This window comes from Nerophis ophidion, linkage group LG16, assembly GCF_033978795.1.
Source record: "Nerophis ophidion isolate RoL-2023_Sa linkage group LG16, RoL_Noph_v1.0, whole genome shotgun sequence".
NCBI classification, from domain to species: Eukaryota; Metazoa; Chordata; class Actinopteri; order Syngnathiformes; family Syngnathidae; genus Nerophis; species Nerophis ophidion.
The window spans coordinates 2,155,821-2,173,855 of record NC_084626.1 but is presented as its reverse complement, the minus strand read 5'-3'; the positions used below and the strand labels follow the sequence as shown (position 1 = coordinate 2,173,855).

General features: G+C 38.8%; 1 protein-coding gene across 1 annotated transcript in view; it reads right to left on the bottom strand.

The window, feature by feature from the left end:
* Nucleotides 1-3,223: 3,223 nt before the first annotated feature.
* The window catches only part of optc (opticin), a 51,244-nt gene continuing 36,432 nt past the window's right edge, over nucleotides 3,224-18,035 (bottom strand). Inside the window, exons 4-7 of the mRNA XM_061922547.1 lie at nucleotides 16,546-16,704; nucleotides 16,257-16,459; nucleotides 8,721-8,816; nucleotides 3,224-3,453 (exon numbers count right to left, since the gene is read on the bottom strand). Coding sequence (XP_061778531.1) covers nucleotides 3,277-3,453; nucleotides 8,721-8,816; nucleotides 16,257-16,459; nucleotides 16,546-16,704 — 635 coding nt within the window. The 3' untranslated portion in view covers nucleotides 3,224-3,276. The remainder of the gene's footprint in view (nucleotides 3,454-8,720; nucleotides 8,817-16,256; nucleotides 16,460-16,545; nucleotides 16,705-18,035) is intronic.

Below are 18,035 nucleotides of genomic sequence, written 5' to 3'. Positions count from 1 at the left end.
GCATTGCAAAATAATTAACCCCCGCCCCCTGTTCATCTCAGGGGAGATCCCCAGGAATGGTGAGTAATCCCTTTCCTTACTGTAAGATTGATTGATTGAGACTTTTATTAGTAGATTGCACAGTACAGTACATATTCCGTACAATTGACCACTAAATTGTAACACCCGAATACGTATATCAACTTGTTTAAGTCCGGGTCCACGTTATTTAATTCATGATAAGATGACGATTTACAATTGTATACAAAGATGAAAGTCATTGAGAAATTCCATGAACATTCTGGAAGTATTTCTAAAACTGTTTGCACGCCAATAATGGCTTGAAAGAACTCTAATGTGGATTTTGTCACCAATGTCTATAAACACAGTCTTCTTATGAACGCCTCTTTGCTCAGATTTCCTTCACATCCACACTTATTAACTACAGAATCTTGGCAGATCACGCACATCCGGGACACAATAAGCTCCAGGTTGAAGTTCTAAACAAAAACCCTCCATAGTATTTAGACCAAGGGTCACCAACGCGGTGCCCGTGGGCACCAGGTCGCCCGTAAGGACCAGATGAGTCATCCGCTGGCCTGTTCTAAAAATAGCTCAAATAGCAGCACTTACCAGTGAGCTGCCTCTATTTTTTTAAATTTTTTTATTTACTAGCAAGCTGGTCTTGCTTTGCTCGACATTTTTAATTCTAAGAGAGACAAAACTCAAATAGAATTTGAAAATCCAGGAAAATATTTTAAAGACTTGTTCTTCACTTGTTTAAATAAATTCATTTATTTTTTTACTTTGCTTCTTATAACTTTCAGAAAGACAATTTTAGAGAAAAAATACAAACTTAAAAAGGATTTTAGGATTTTTAAACACATATACCTTTTTATCTTTTAAATTCCTTCCTCTTCTTTCCTGACAATTTAAATCAATGTTCAAGTATTTGTTTTTTTTATTGTAAAGAATAATAAATACATTTTAATTTAATTCTTCATTTTAGTTTTTGAATTTCTTTTAAAATTTTTGTCCTGGAAAATCTAGAAGAAAAAAAATGTGTCTTTGTTAGAAATATAGCTTGGTCCAATTTGTTATATATTCTAACAAAGTGCAGATTTGATTTTAACCTATTTAAAACATGTTATCAACATTCTAAAATTAATCTTAATCAGGAAAAAATACTAATGATGTTCCATAAATTATTTTTTTAATTTTTTCAAAAAGATTCAGATTAGCTAGTCTTTCTCTTCTTTTTTTTCGGTTGAATTTTGAATTATAAAGAGTCGAAATTGAAGATAAACTATGTTTCAAAATTAAATTTTCATTTTTTCGTGTTTTCTCCTCTTTTAAACTGTTCAATTAAGTGTTTTTTTTATTTATGAATTTTTTTATTGTAAAGAATAATAAATACATTTTAATTTAATTCTTCATTTTAGCTTCTGTTTTTTCAATAAATTCTTTTAATTTTTTCCAAAAGATTCAAATTAAGATTCAAGTTTTTCTCTTCTTTTTTTCGTTGGAATTTTGAATTTTAAAGAGTCGAAATTGAAAATAAATTATGTTTCAAAATTTAATTTTCATTTTTTTTTTCCTGTTGTCTCCTCTTTTAAACTGATCAATTATGTGTTTATTTTCTACAAAAAACCTTCCGTAAAAGGAAAAAAAATGTACGACGGAATGACAGACAGAAATACTCATTTTTTCATATAAGTATATTTATTTATTAAAGGCACATTGAGCAAATTGGCTATTTCTGGCAATTTATTTAAGTGTGTATCAAACTGGTAGCCCTTTGCATTAATCAGTACCCAAGAAGTAGCTCTTGGTTTCAAAAAGGTTGGTGACCCCTGATTTAGATACTCTATTCCAGGGGTCACCAACCTTTTTGAAACCAAGAGCTACTTCTTGGGTACTGATTAATGCGAAGGGCTACCAGTTTGATACACACTTAAAACGCCAGAAATAGCCAATTTGCTCAATTTACCTTTTATAAATGAATCTATATATGTAAAAAAAAAAAGGGTATTTCTGTCTGTCATTCCGTCCTACATTTTTTTTTTCCTTTTACGGAAGGTTTTTTTGTAGGGAATAAATTCTGAAAAAAAACACTTAATTGAACAGTTTAAAAGAGGAGAAAACACGGAAAAAATGAAAATAAAATTTTGAAACATAGTTTATCTTCAATTTTGACTCTTTAAAATTCAAAATTCAAACGAATAAAAGAAGAGAAAAATTAGCTAATTCGAATCTTTTTGAAAAAAATAATTTATGGAACATCATCAGTAATTTTTCCTGATTAAAATTATTTTAGAATTTTGATGACATGTTTTAAATAGGTTAAAATCCAATCTGCACTTTGTTAGAATATATAACAAATTGGACCAAGCTATATTTCTAACAAAGACAAATCATTATTTCTTCTAGATTTTCCAGAACAAAAATTTTAAAGACATTCAAAAGACTTTGAAATAAGATTTAAATTTGATTCAAGATTTGCCAGAATATTTTTTTTAAATTTTAATCATAATAAGTTTGAAGAAACATTTCACAAATATTCTTCGTCAAAAAAACAGAAGCTAAGATGAAGAATTAAATTAAAATGTATTTATTATTCTTTATGTGGCGGCATAGCTCGATTGGTAGAGTGGCTGTGCCAGCAACTTGAGGGTTGCAGGTTCGATTCCCGCTTCGGCAATCCTAGTCACTGCCGTTGTGTCCTTGGGCAAGACACTTTACCCACCTGCTGGTTTAAATGTAACTTAGATATTGGGTTTCACTATGTAAAGCGCTTTGAGTCACCAGAGAAAAGCGCTATATAAATATAATTCACTTCACTACAATAAAAATAAATAAATGTAATTGAACATTGATTTAAATTGTCAGGAAAGAAGAGGAAGCAATTTAAAATGTATATGTGTTTAAAAATCCGAAAATCCTTTTTAAGGTTGTATTTCTTCTCTAAAATTGTCTTTCTGAAAATTATAAGAAGCAAAGTAAAAAAATTATGAATTTATTTAAACAAGTGAAGACCAAGTCTTTAAAATATTTTCTTGGATTTTCAACTTCTATTTGAGTTTTGTCTCTCTTAGAATTAAAAATGTCCAGCAAAGCGAGACCAGCTTGCGAGTAAATAAATACAATTTTAAAAATAGATGCGGCTCACTGGTAAGTGCTGCTATTCGAGCTATTTTTAGAACAGGCCAGCGGGCGACTCATCTGGTCCTTACGGGCTACCTGGTGCCCGCGGGCACCACGTTGGTGACCCCTGGTCTATTCAGTTTGTATTACTTACTATAGTATCATTGACTCCCCGACAGGCAGGCGTGGAAGGCAGACATACGCCCGCGGAAACAGATAGATGTTCAAAGGGTTGCCATCCAGGCGGATGTCCTCCAGTTTTCGGCGGATGAAGCTGCGGTCATGGCTGTCACAGAACGTGTCTTCATGCAGGGACTGGATGTTGTTACCCTGTTTTCAGTTCCAAAGAGAAGTTGCAATCGTTTTCTTGTTGTTTTTCTTCAGCATATATGTATCTACCAACAAGTGTCAAGGCCTGTGATGGACTAAATATCGATATACCCATCTGTCTTTGGACGGATCCCCATTCATTATTTAATATTTATTGTTGATCCTATTACAAAACCAGTTTCCATTTGAGTTGGGAAATTGTGTTAGATGTAAATATAAACAGAATACAATGATTTAAAAATCATTTTCAACCCATATTCAGTTGAATGCACTACAAAGACAACATATTTGATGTTCAAATAATCATTATCTGTAGAATTTGATGCCAGCAACACGTGACAAAGAAGTTGGGAAAGGTGGCGATGCATACTGATAAAGTTGAGGAATGCTCATCAAACACTTATGTGGAACATCCCACAGGTTTGCACTCTAATTGGGAACAGGTGGGTGCCATGATTGGGTATAAAAACAGCTTCCCCAAAAATGCTCAGTCTTTCACAAGAAAGGATGGGGCGAGGTACACCCCTTTGTCCACAACTGCGTGAGCAAATAGTCAAACAGTTTAAGAACAACGTTTCTCAAAGTGCAATTGCAAGAAATGTAGGGATTTCAACATTTACGGTCCATAATATCATCAAAAGTTTCAGATAATCTGGAGAAATCACTCCACGTAAGCGGCATAGCCGGAAAGCGACATTGAATGACCGTGGCCTTCGATCCCTCAGACGGCACTGTATCAAAAACTGACATCAATCTCTAAAGGATATCACCACTTGGGCTCAGGAACTCTTTAGAAAACCACTGTCACTAAATACAGTTGGTCGCTACATCCGTAAGTGCAAGTTAAAGCTCTACTATGCAAAGCGAAAGCCATTTATCAACAACATCCAGAAACGCCGCCGCCTTCTCTGGGCCCGAGATTATCTAAGATGGACTGATGCAAAGTGGAAAAGTGCTCTGTCATCTGACGAGTCCACATTTCAAATTGTTTTTGGAAATATTCGACATCGTGTCATCCGGACCAAAGGGGAAGCGGACCATCCAGAATGTTATCGACGCAATGTTCAAAAGCCAGTATCTGTGATGGTATGGGGGTGCATTAGTGCCCAAGGCATGGGTAACTTACACATCTGTGAAGGAACCGTTAATGCTGAAAGGTACATACAGGTTTTGGAACAACATATGCTGCCATCTTTTTCATGGACGCCCCTGCTTATTTCAGTAAGACAACGCCAAGCCACATTCAGCACGTGTTACAACATTTTGGCTTCGTAAAAAAAAGAGTGCGGGTATTTTCCTGGCCCGCCTACAGTCCAGGCCTGTCTCCCATCGATAATGTGTGGCGCATTATGAAGCGTAAAATACGACAGCGGAGACCCCGGACTGTTGAACGACTGAAGCTCTACATAAAACAAGAATGGGAAAGAGTTCCACTTTCAAAGCTTCAACAGTTAGTTTCCTCAGTTCCCAAACGTTTATTGCGTGTTGTTAAAAGAAAAAGTGATGTGACACAGTGGTGAACATGCCCTTTCCCAACTACTTTGGCACTAAGTTAATTATTATTTGCAAAAAAAATTAAAAATTATGAGTTTGAACCTTACATATCTTTGTAGCATATTCAACTGAATATGGGTTGAAAATGATTTGCAAATCATTGTATTCCGTTTATATTTACATCTAACACAATTTCCCAACTCATATGGAAACGGGGTTTGTATAAAAAAATGAAGAATTATAGTATTTTTCCGGTTCCGATTACTTCTGCTTAACGATTTGGTTCCTTCTCGGTTCTCTTATCGCTTTTTATTTGGACATGAAGAGAACAAATAGTGAAGTGAATTATATTTATATAGCGCTTTTCTCTAGTGACTCAAAGCACTTTTATATAGTAAAACCCAATACCTAAGTTCCATTTACGGAACCCTAAAGTTGCTGGCAAGGCCACTCAACCAACCGAGCTAAACCGCCCGGTGCTATACCATACAGGCGGATGTGGAGGTCTTGCTCCTCCGGGTTCTCTGGACCACCAATGACGGACATGACAGTCGTGTTCATCTTTGCTAACAATGATTTATTTTCGAATAAGTTGTGCTTTTCAGCCATATTAAAGTTTTCTCTCGCTAGTTCTCCACCATCAACCACCTCCTCTCCTTCCCGACTGCTGCCTTTAACAGAGCGAAAGGTGATCAAACAAACACTCACAGCTGTGTCATCTACGCACCTGTCACTAATCTCAAAGCCAGTCCTGACACACCCCGCTTCGCTGCAGGTCCACAGGCCACGCCCCCCCCCCCCCCACAATGGATCAGCATTAATTATGACTTGTCCAGGGTGTACACCGCCTTCCGCCCGATCCTAGCTGAGATACTATGAATACTTAGGTCTACTACACTACTGTATTTAATGTTGTCATTATGGTGGTACTTAATGAATACTTAGGTCTACTACACTACTGCATTTAATGTTGTCATTATGGTGGTACTTAATGAATACTTAGGTCTACTACACTACTGTATTTACTGTTGTAATTATGGCGGTACTAAATGAATACTTAGGTCTACTACACTACTGTATTTAATGTTGTCATTATGGTGGTACTTAATGAATACTTAGGTATACTACACTACTGTATTTACTGTTGTAATTATGGCGGTACTAAATGAATACTTGTCTACTACACTACTGTATTTAATGTTGTCATTATGGTGGTACTTAATGAATACTTAGGTCTACTACACTACTGTATTTAATGTTGTCATTATGGTGGTACTTAATGAATACTTAAGTCTACTACACTACTGTGTTTAATGTTGTCATTATGGTGGTACTTAATGAATACTTAGGTCTACTACACTACTGTATTTACTGTTGTAATTATGGAGGTACTTAATGAATACTTAGGTCTACTACACTACTGTATTTAATGTTGTCATTATGGTGGTGATTAATGAATGCTTAGGACTACTACACTACTGTATTTAATGTTGTCATTATGGTGGTACTTGGAGAGCCAAGTGTTGTGTGAGGTGTTCCTGGTCACAAAAGTAGGAGACCCCCTGGTCCAATGCTGGTGAAACTGATCCCAACATTTAAATAAAATACTAGAGATCCACTCACATACTTTCTGACCTGCGATTCTTAAATTTGAAATCAATTCAGAATTAAAAAAAAACATTTGATATATTCTAAATTAATTGTTTAAAAGGCGTTGCGCCTTGCATGGCAGCTCCCTCCATCAGTGTGGGAATGTGTGTGTGAATGGGTGAATGTGGAAGTAATGTCAAAGCGCTTTGAGTACTTTGAAGGTAGAAAAGCGCTATACAAGTACAACCCATTTATTTATGTAATTATTTATATGCACCAGCGCCCCTCGCGACCACAAAGGGAATAAGCGGTAGGAAATGGATGGATGGATGTTAAGTTTAGAGCAAGGGTGTCCAAACTACAGCCCGCAGGCCCAGCGAAGCCGGCAGCATTTCTGGGTGTTGTTGATATATGGTCTTCGCTTTGCATAGTAGAGTTTTAACTGGCACTTACAGATGTAGCGACCAACTGATCCGCCCAAAAAATAGTAATCTTGAAGGAAGCTCATTTTTACAAATTCCTCCACAAGATGACATTTTTGTTGCAATTATTTGAACAGTGATAGATATCCTGTCAACGTATAGTACATAATGAAGGTGGTGGTAGTTCCCTCGTAGAGCAATAATATTTTTAACATTAGACTCAGTGACTAACACTTTTTAAACAACACGTGTTATGATCAGTGTTAAATCTAAGCATTTTACTGACAGTGGTTTTCTGAAGTATTCCTGAGCCCATGTGGTGATATCCTTTACACACTGATGTCGCTTGCAGTACCGAAGGTCTGTAATATCATAGCTTACATGCAGGGATTTCTCCAGATTCTCTGAATATTTTTTGGATATTACGAACCGTAGATGGTGATATCCTTCGCAATAGCTGGTTGAGAAATGCTGTTGTTAAACTGTTGGAAAAATTTGCTCACGCATTTGTTCGCAAAATGGTGACCCTCGCCCCATCCTTGTTTGTGAATGACTGAGCATGTCACGGAAGCTGCTTTTATAGCCGAGCACGGCACCCGCCTGTTCCCAATTACCCGGGATGTTCCACATAAGTGTTTGATGAGCATTCCTCAACTTTTTTTTCAGTCTTTTTTGACACTTGTGCCAGCTTTTTGGAAATATGTTGCAGGCATCCCATTCCAAATGAGCTAATATTGGCAAAAGAAACGTTCAAACGTTAAATATCTTGTCTTTGCAGTCTATTCAATTGAATATAGGGTGAAAAGGGATTTGCAAATCATTGTATTTTGTTTTTATTTACCATTTACACAACGTTCAAATTTCACTGGTTTGGGGGTTTGCATTTCCGGCAGATGCTGTTCTAGAATCTAGGATTCCAAGTGATAGTGATGTGCAATACCACTGTATTTTTTCACCGGGTAAATTTCTGGCGGGTATAGGCCACACCAATCAAATACTGCTACTTTGTGCAAACATACCTAATTGGTCTGCTAAAATTTATTGAGTTGTGTGTTTTTTAAAGACTAATAAATCCATCTAAAAAACACAAAAGTAAAAAACAAAAAAAATAGCAAAAAAAAAAAAAAATCTCTGTATCGATCCGTTGTGGTGAAGAAGGAGCTGCGCCGGAAGGCAAAGCTCTCAATTTACCGATGGATCTACGTTCCCGTCCTCACTTATGGTCATGAGCTTTGGGTTATGACCGAAAGGACGGGGTTTTTCCTTTAGAGATAGGGTGAGAAGCTCTGTCATCCGGGAGGACTCAAAAAAAGTAAAGCTGCTGCTCCTCCACCTGGAGAGGAGCCAGAAATGGTCAGGATGCCACCCGAACGCCTCCCTAGGGAGGTGTTTAGGGCACCAGGAGTCCACGGGGAAGACCCAGGACACGTTGGGAAGACTATGTCTTCCTCGGGATTCCCCGGGAAGAGCCGAACGAAGTGGCTGGGGAGAGGGAAGTCTGGGCTTGCCTGCTTAGGCTGCTGCCCCCGCGACCCGACCTCGGATAAGCGGAAGAAAATGGATGGATGGATGGAAAATAAAATCACAATGTAATAAGAAAAAACCTAATAACCCTCATAAGAAATAATGATGCACTTAGTATACTACAACATCCACCTATGTAACAAATTTATATTCCATCACATAATATTAAGAAGACACATTTCAGGTGAATATTTCATGGAGCTAAAAAAACTAAGATATTTCTGTCTGGGCTCTTACCTGCAGGTGCAACACTCGGAGGCTCAAAGGCAGGGGCGTAGGAATGTAATCCAGGTTGTTATTGGACAGATACAGGAACTGCAGCTGGCTCATATCCTGTGTACGGAGTGAAATGGCCAAGTTTGAGATCGGTGATTAATCAACATCAGGTCATTTTTTAACTGTGATTCATCCAACTTTTTTTTTTTTGTTCTCAATTCCGGTAATTTGAATGCTCTGTACAAAAAATTTGACTCAAAGCGCTTTACATAGTAAAACCAATGATCTAAGTTACATTTCAAGCAGTGTGGGTGGCACTGGGAGCAGGTGGGTAAAGTGTCTTGCCCAAGGACACGACGGCAGTGACTAGGATGGCGGAAGCAGGGATCGAACCTGCAACCCTCAAGTTGCTGGCACGCATACTTGCCAACCCTCCCGAAATTCAGTGCCTCTCCCGCAAACCTCCCGGGACAAATTTTCTCCCGAAAATCTCCCGAAATTCAGGTGAGGCTAGAGGCCACGCCCCCTCCAGCTCCAAGCTGATTCACGCCCACTTTCCCACAGTATAAAGAGCGTGTCTGCCCAATGACGTTATAACTGTAGAATGAGCAAGGGTGAGTTCTTGGTTTCTTATGTGGGTTTATTGTCAGGCAGTTTCATTAACATCCTCCCAGCCCGGTAACAACACACAACAACAGCAGTCATATTTTCGTCTACCGTAAAGCAGTTCGTCTGCCGTAAGCTCCAATGTTGTGAACTTGTGACACCCTTAAACAGGACAATACTGCCATCTACTGTACATAGAATAGAATAGAATAGAATGTAGAATAGTATGTACCTTGGCACCACAGTTCGCACACAATAAACAATGATAATAATAAATGATATAATATATATAATACTTTGTCCCTCCGTGGATGCGTCGACAAGAACACGGCAAGATGTAAGATACAATACAATTTATTCTAAATAACAAAAAGAGCTCTGAACAGAAACACTGGAGCTAATAAAAAGGCAAACCAAAAACGCTAGTGTGAAAACTAGGAAGTACAAATAGACAACTAAAATGGCACGTAGGCACAAAAAAGATAAAACAAATCATCATTATGTAAACTGAAATAAACAAGTGGCTTAGCGTGAGAAGCTAGCGTGAATATAAGCATGGAGAAGTAGCAGTCGTCACCTGTTGCATGAGAGCAAATTTATGGACCCAGACCGAACAAAGAAAAGAGGAAGGCTTATATAGGGAGCAATCAAGGAGAACCAGGTGTGTGTAGAAAACGAGGAGCAGGTGAAAGCAATGTGTAACCATGGTAACGGACTAAACAGGAAGTGAGTGGGTCAGAAGAGAATGAAACAAAGATGGAAAAAAAAAACAAATATATTATATTTATAATATATAAATAATATAAATATATTCTACATTTAAGTGCAGTCAAGGAACATATGCATTATACAGTCTGATGGCCGTCGGTATGAATGACGTCCTGTGTCGTTCCGTGTTACATTTTGAGAGTCTGAGCCTTCCACTGAACGTGCTCATTCTCTCCGCAAGGTCCGAGTGTAGTGGTTGGGAGGTGCTGTCCTTAATTGCTAGGAGTTTTGCTAGACTTTTTCTCTGCCAGAGAGTTTAGCTGTGGTTAGAAAAATAGTGACAGAACAGAACAAAGATGGACATTTCAACCCTTAACTCAACAATGAGTAGATGAGTGTTATGTGTGTGTAAGAAAGGAGAACGAGTTAAGACTTTTGTTGGATCGGAATCTGGGTTTAACGTGGTTTGTGGAGCTCCCCCTGGTGTTGTGGTTATGGCGGTCTGTGGTGAGGCGGATCCGGCAGTTCGACAGCGAGGCCGGGCACACCGTAGCCCAGCCCAAGTTGGCGGCAAGGAGGCGTGGCCAGCAGTTCGACAGCGAGGCAGGGCACACCGTAGCCCATCCCAAGATGGCGGTGAGGAGGCGTGAGTCCGGCAGTCTGACAGCCAGGCAGGGCACACAAGACCCCGGGCCGGGATGGCGACGAGGAGGCGTGGACGGCAAGCGAGCGTCAAGGCGGGGCGCGCCAAGAGCGACGCCGCAATCAAGATCAGGTGCGTGGATCGCGCAGCTGGGGAGAATTGAGTAATCCTTTCGCACTGTACAAAAGGGCGTCAGCCGTGAACGTTAGAGAGAGAGGCGGAGAGACGGGAAGGAGCCAGAGGGAAGCTGACGCTGAGAGAGACAGACTGAGCGCGCGAGAGAGGAGACAACGCCCGAAGCAGAATGGCAAGCGGAAGAGCGAGCGACAGACGGAGCAGCTGGAAAGAACTCTAAACGTGCTGCCGCTATGTCCTTCCTTGACGGTCCTTGGAACCCGCACGACGGCTCGAGAAGTCTGTCACACAGTCATTTACGTTCTGGATGTAGTTTGACATGTACTTACTTCAGTATCAGGGAGGTGTCGCAGATTTTATAGACCAGGCTCAGTGCAAGTTGTTTTACTCTGTCCTCCACCCTGAGCCAGCCAACTTTGGAGAAGTAGGTAGGAGTGAGGTGTGATCTGGGGTGGAGGTCTAGAAGTTTTGTTTGGGATGTTTGGAGTCCAGATTTGAGAGTTTTAGAGGTGCATGCGTAATCGAAAAAGGGTTGAACGAGAGTTCCCGCTAGAATCTTCATGGTGCTTTTGTTGACCAGAGAGGAGATTCTGTAGAGAAATCTCGTTCGTTGGTTGACATTTTTTGATTACCTTGGTTTCCATTATATCACAGGAAAGACTAGCCTCTAGAATGGAACCTAACGCTACCGTATTTTAAACCTTGCTCGTGGGAGAGCCAGGTGCTTTTCTGAGGTGGCACTTGGGAAAAAATAGGTTTGAGAACCGCTGCCACACTTGCCAACCTTGATACCTCCGATTGCGGTAGGTGAGAAGTGGAGGGGGCGTGGTTGGGGGCGGGGCGTGGTTAAGAGGGAAGGAGTATATTTACAGCTACAATTCACCAAGTCAAGTATTTCATGTACATATATATTTTCATTTTATTTTGTCATATACATACACATAACACTCATCTACTCATTGTTGAGTTAAGAGTTAAATTGTTCATCCTTGTTATATTCTCTGTCACTATTTTTCTAACCATATGCATGTACAGTAGATGGCAGTATTGTCCTGTTTAAGAGTGTCACAACATTGCTGTTTACGGCAGACGAACTGCTTTACGGTAGACGAAAACGTGACTGCTGTTGTTGTGTGTTGTTCCCGCGCTGGGAGGACGTTAATGAAACCGCCTAACAATAAACCCACATAAGAAACCAAGAAAATTTCCCTCGATCATTCTACAGTTATAACGTCATTGGGCAGACACGCTGTTTATATTGTGGGCGTGGAGGGGGCGTGGCCTCCAGCTCCGCCTGAATTTCGGGAGATTTTCAAGAGAAAACTTGTCACGGGAGGTTTTCGGGAGAGGCGCTGAATTTCGGGAGTCTCCCGGAAAATCCGGGAGGGTTGGCAACTATGGTCGCTGCTCTAAAAAAAAAAAAAAACGCTCTCCTGTTTCAATTGTTGAGAAAACATCATGTGAGTTCTGTCATTTAAAGTGCTTGCAAAACTCTTGAAAGATGCAACTAATCGAATAAGTTTCAAGTAACACGGGCTTGACAGCATGTGCAAAATAGGAAATCACGTGTAGCTGAGATAGGTGCCAGCGCCCCCCGTGACCCCAAAAGGGAATACGTGGTAGAAAATGGATGGGTGTACTACCAGTGGGCGTGTTGTGGGTGACCGACTAAGATGCGTGTACAATTGATGACAAGTGCAACATTGGTGCAGACCGTCATATTTATATGAGTTTTTTTTTGCATGTATACCGTCACCATGGAGACACTCATTTCCCTCCACATTTATCGTATGGTCCAAATATGTGCCACTTGTTCTGGGCTGTTTTTATGCACAATCTGGACAACAGAACCTATTTTTTAGCATGCTGAAAGTGTGCTCTCTGAGATAATATGGTGTTGTGATGGTGTGTTTGGAATTATCGAGGTGCAAGAAAATGCATATTGTAAGACGGGTCGGATCTTGCCGGCCACATCGTTATATGTGGCCCACAAAGGCCTGGAATTGAGATGCGTCAATAAAGTACTTGATCTTTTCTTACTAAATGTATTTGTTCTGTCTGTGTTCACTAACAAGACATCATGGCGGAGCAGAAGTCGAGTCTCTTAACATGGAGATATTCTCACTAATTTTCTTTGGTCGAGCACAAAGAAAATAACATTTGAGTTAAATGTAAGTTGTGTCTTGGATCAAAGATCCTATCTACTTCTATATATATAAAAATCAAATGCATAAAATTGTCAGCTCAATTGCCAGAATAAAATAAAATCGATGGTAAAATTTTTCCATTTACCGTAACATGTTGCAGAAAACACTGTGCATTTTTTTTTTTTAAACAGATTTTTTTACAGTGTACGTAGACAATATATATAATAATTAAATGCATAAAATTGTCAGCTCAATTGCCAGAATAAAATTAAATCGATGGTAAAATTTTTCCATTTTCCGTAATATGCTGCAGAAAACACTGCATTTTTAAAAGAAAAATACAGATTTTTTTTTTTTTACAGTGTACGTAAAAAATATATATATAATAATCAAATGCATAAAATTGTCAACTCAATTGCCAGAATAAAATAAAATCGATGGTAAAAATTTTCCTTTCACCGTAATATGTTGCAGAAAACACTGTGCATTTAAAAAAAAAAAAAAAAAAAAAAAAAAAAAAAAATATATATATATATATATATATATATATATATATATATGTATTTACAGTGTACGTAAAAAAATATATATAATAAAGAAATGCAAAAAATTGTCAGCTCAATCACCAGAATAAAATAAAATCGATGGTAAATTTTTTCCATTTGCCGTAATATGTTGCAGAAAACAATGTGCATTTACAAAAATAAATTACGGATTTTATTTGTTTACAGTGTACGTAAAAAAAAAAAAAAAAAAAATAAAAAAAAAAAAATATATATATATATATATATATATATATATATATATATATATATATATATATATATAATAATCAAATGCATAAAATGATCAGCTCAATTTCCAGAATAAAATAAAATCGCTGGTAAAATTTTTCCATTTACCATAATATGTTGCAGAAAACACTGTGCATTTAAAAAAAAAAAAAATAGGAATTTAAATTTTTTTACAGTGTACGTAAAAATTATGCCAGAATAAAAGAAAATCGCTTGTAAAAAATTTCCATTTACCGTAATATGTTGCAGAAAACACTGTGCATTTTTTTTTTCATATGCATTTGAGTTTGACAACCCGGATACAGGTGATAAATCATTGTATATTACCTATATGAAAATACTTCTTTCCAAAAAAAACAAAACACATTTGAAAAAACCCTGGCAGACAGCAAAACGAATCTATTGATTTTGTTTTGATCAGCCCATTAAGTCACCCAGAAGCTATGTAATTACAAAATGTCATTCCTCAATAGACTGAATCTTTTATTCCTGACTGACCAAATATTTTGGCTCGCACACAGACCGAGCATTGTCCCTCTTAATCCTCTGTCTTCGCCACGCAGTCGCCTCCTGTCTCGCAGCAATTTGTGCATAACTGTGCCAGTTTGCGTGAACATTTCAAAAAGTATTTCATGTATTCTTCGTTCATCACTCCAAGAAACGTTTTAAATGGTGAATGGGTTATCCTTGTTTAGCTTACATGCCAACCTTGAGACCTCCGAATTCGGGAGATGGGGTGTGGGGTGGGGTTGAGGTAGAGACAGAATACCCCTTCCCCTTCGAACTGTCCTGGATGAAGCTAAAGCTATGCTTAGCATGGACTATGGACAAGGAATACTCACGAAACTGTGGCATGAGACAAATAAATCTTACGTAGACAAGGCATGAAGCAAATAATGACGCCAGGTCGACTGACTGGCAAAGGCAAGCTTAAATAATGCCTCTGATTAGTGCTCGGGAAGCAGGTGAGCGGGCGAACACTAATCAGAGACAGGTGGAAATAATAAGTAACCGTGGTAAATAAAACAAACAAGGGTGCACAAAAACAGGAACTAATGGAATCCAAAACCAACAAAACATTGTTACGACCGGGTCGCATGGTGCTGCGAGGTTTGTTCTCCCGGGATGCAAACGAACGACTCCGGACAGGACTTGCAGGTAGGAACATGATTTATTCTCATAAATCATAAAACAAAGACAGGAACAAACCAAATAAAGCTTGCCTAAACCAAGGAAAGCTAGCGGAATAGCTCACAAGGAAAACACTAAGACGGGACTTAGCGTAAGACACCCACGGTGAACTGGAAAAGATTGAACATAGAAGTTGCGTAAAGCAAACAAAGAAGCTAGACCGACTGACTGGCAAAGGCAGGCTTAAATACGGTCTCTGATTACAAACAGGTGCGCATCCCGAACACAAGAGGCATGTGTAAATAATAAGTACCATGAATTGATTAACGCAATCTACTAATAAAAGATTCAATCAATCAGCTATGGTAACCAACTCAGAGGTGCACAAACAGGAACTAAAAGAGTCCAAAACTAGCAGAAAACATAAGTGACTCGAAAAATTTAGACTATGATCCGGGCAGTGGATCATAACAAACATAACAAAACATGATCCGGACCATGTATCATGAGAGACATTGTTTAGAAACAGTTAAATTATTTTAATAATGTATTTACAGTATGTGTATATAACTCATTTCAGTATTCCAGTATATATAGTCCGGTGCAGCTTATATATAGAAAACTTATTTTATTCTGAAATTTAGTGGGTATGGCTTCTATACCGGAGCACTATATACTATAGTTCGGAAAATATGGTATTTGTTGCAACACACGCGCTTTCTGCGACTTCCTCCGCTGCGGGACCACGCCGAGGACCCGCTGACACGCCCCTGCTCACGCTGAGCGCAGCACGCCCACCCAGCGACAAGTCTGCACTCATTTACCAATCTGCACACCTGGAACTGATGAGGGCAAGCTGAATAAAGGACCAGTGGACCCAAGGATCGGCGAGGGAACTTAGTTCTCAAATCGGTTGCCCTGGATTTGGACTGCCTCCATCGTTTCCCGACTCCTGGCTCGCCCCCGGACTCTAACGCCCCACAGACCCCTCGCGTATCTTGGACTCCTTTTGCCTTGGTTTCTGTCTGCTTCCTCATTCAACATTTACGGTAACGCTTAACAGCTAATCTACACACATAGTCACACAAATACACTCTTGGATTTTGTCACACACCATTCTATGGTTTATTAGTATTGTTTATTATCATTATTTGTTTGTTATTATTCTATATACATTGTCTTTATATATACTAAATTGTACATTACCCCTCCCTGGTGTCCGTTTGTCGTCACTTCCTTTGTTGAACCATAACAGTATTTTCCAAATTAACTTGAGTTGTATAAAATATCTTGTCACAGACCATTGTAAAAATGTAAAAAACTATTTAAAGACCAAAAAACGTGTCTTTTGCATAGGTATAAAATTCCTATTCAAGACCTTTGATGTTTCTACCTTGAATGTCTCTGAGCGGAGTCCTCGGCTGATCAGTCTGTTGTTTCGTAGATCAATGCGCTTCATGGTCGCTGGCAGTTCTGGCAAGATCTGCAGGTTGTTGTCAGCTAACAGCAAATGCTGGAGATGCTTTAAAGAACGAAACACGTCCTCATCCATTTCAGAAATCTGGTTCCCGGTGAGATCGATAGATTGGAGCTTGCCTTATAAAACGATACCAAAGATCAAAAGTGAGTTCCTGAAATTGAGAAATGTTTAAAGTCGATTGGTTTCCGAACTGATTTCTCACCAAGGCTCATGAAGTCGGTGTTTTTGACGTGTCGGATCTTGTTGAAGCGTCCGTAAAAGTGAGTGGTCTCCTTGGGCATGGGGGGTATCTGTTCCAGGCCGATGTCGTCACAATACACACTTCCACTGATACACACGCACAGAAGGCAGGTGGGCATACCTGCATATAGAGTGGAGATGGATTCACCACATTAGAACAAAAACAAGACGACAGGTGAACTCCAGTAGATACTAAAGTCTTATTTTTTTCCAACCCACAATGCGTGTTAAAATATTGATCCATTTTTTTTGCCATACCGGCCAACAACTACGGTTTTTGATAATCCAGTGGTACAAACTATGGTTTTCTGTTCAAAATCATTAACTTAAAAAAAATCCAAGCTAGGTAGCGAATGGTTGGTTAGCGTATAAGATTGTAAGATTAATCTGTAAGACAATCCATGATTGGTTGGTTGGTTTACTATGATGAGTCACGATTGGTTGAGATTAGGGCAAAACATTACGGTCAGGCCAATCAGAGGCAAGATAGGGCGGGTCGTCGAACCAGGAAGGGAAATCACAACAGACGACGAGAGAGTCGGAGAAGAGAAGAGGTAATAGATACTAAAGTCTACACACTCTGTGACCATAAGAACACTGCAAGCTAAGATTTAGAATGGGATAGAAAACTGAAGAAGAAAAATCGATAGTTTAACAGAGGTATGTAAGGTTTTAGTCAGTGTTTCAGACATGTGATTATTCATTCTATAGACGGAAATCCGTCTTTTTTATCTCTGTAAAAATTAGGAATGTAACGTTTTATTCACCATGTCAGGCATGTGATAGTCTGAAATCCGTCTTTTTTATCTCTGTAAAAATGATTTTCCGTTTTTCTTTGTTTTTTTACGACCCACAATCTGTGTTAAAATCTAGATACTCTCTTTGCCATACTGGCCAACCACTACAGTGTTTTTCTATAATGAGTATGGTTTTTGATCATTCAGTGGTAAAAACTACGGTTTTCCATTAAAAATTAGTAACTTAAAGATTGAAACTTCGTAGTGAAGCAACTCAACAGGATAGAGATAAAACATACGGGAAACTTCAATGATGATTGGTTGGTTTAGGTTTAAGAATGTACATGATTGGTTGGTTGGTTTACTATGATGAGTCACGATTGGCTGAGATTAGGGCAAAACATTACGGTCAGGCCAATCAGAGGCAAGATAGGGCGGGTCATCGAACAAGGGAGGGAATTCACAACAGACGTCCCAAATGACGACGAGAGAGTCGGAGAAGAGAAGAGGGAATAGATACTAAAGTCTACACACTATGTGACCATAAGAACACTACAAGCTAAGATTTAGAATGGGATAGAAAACTGAAGAAGAAAAATCGATAGTTTAACAGAGGTATGTAAGGTTTTAGTCAGTGTTTCAGACATGTGATTGTTCATTCTATAGTCGGAAATCCGTCTTTTTATCTCTGTAAAAATTAGGAATGTAGGGTTTT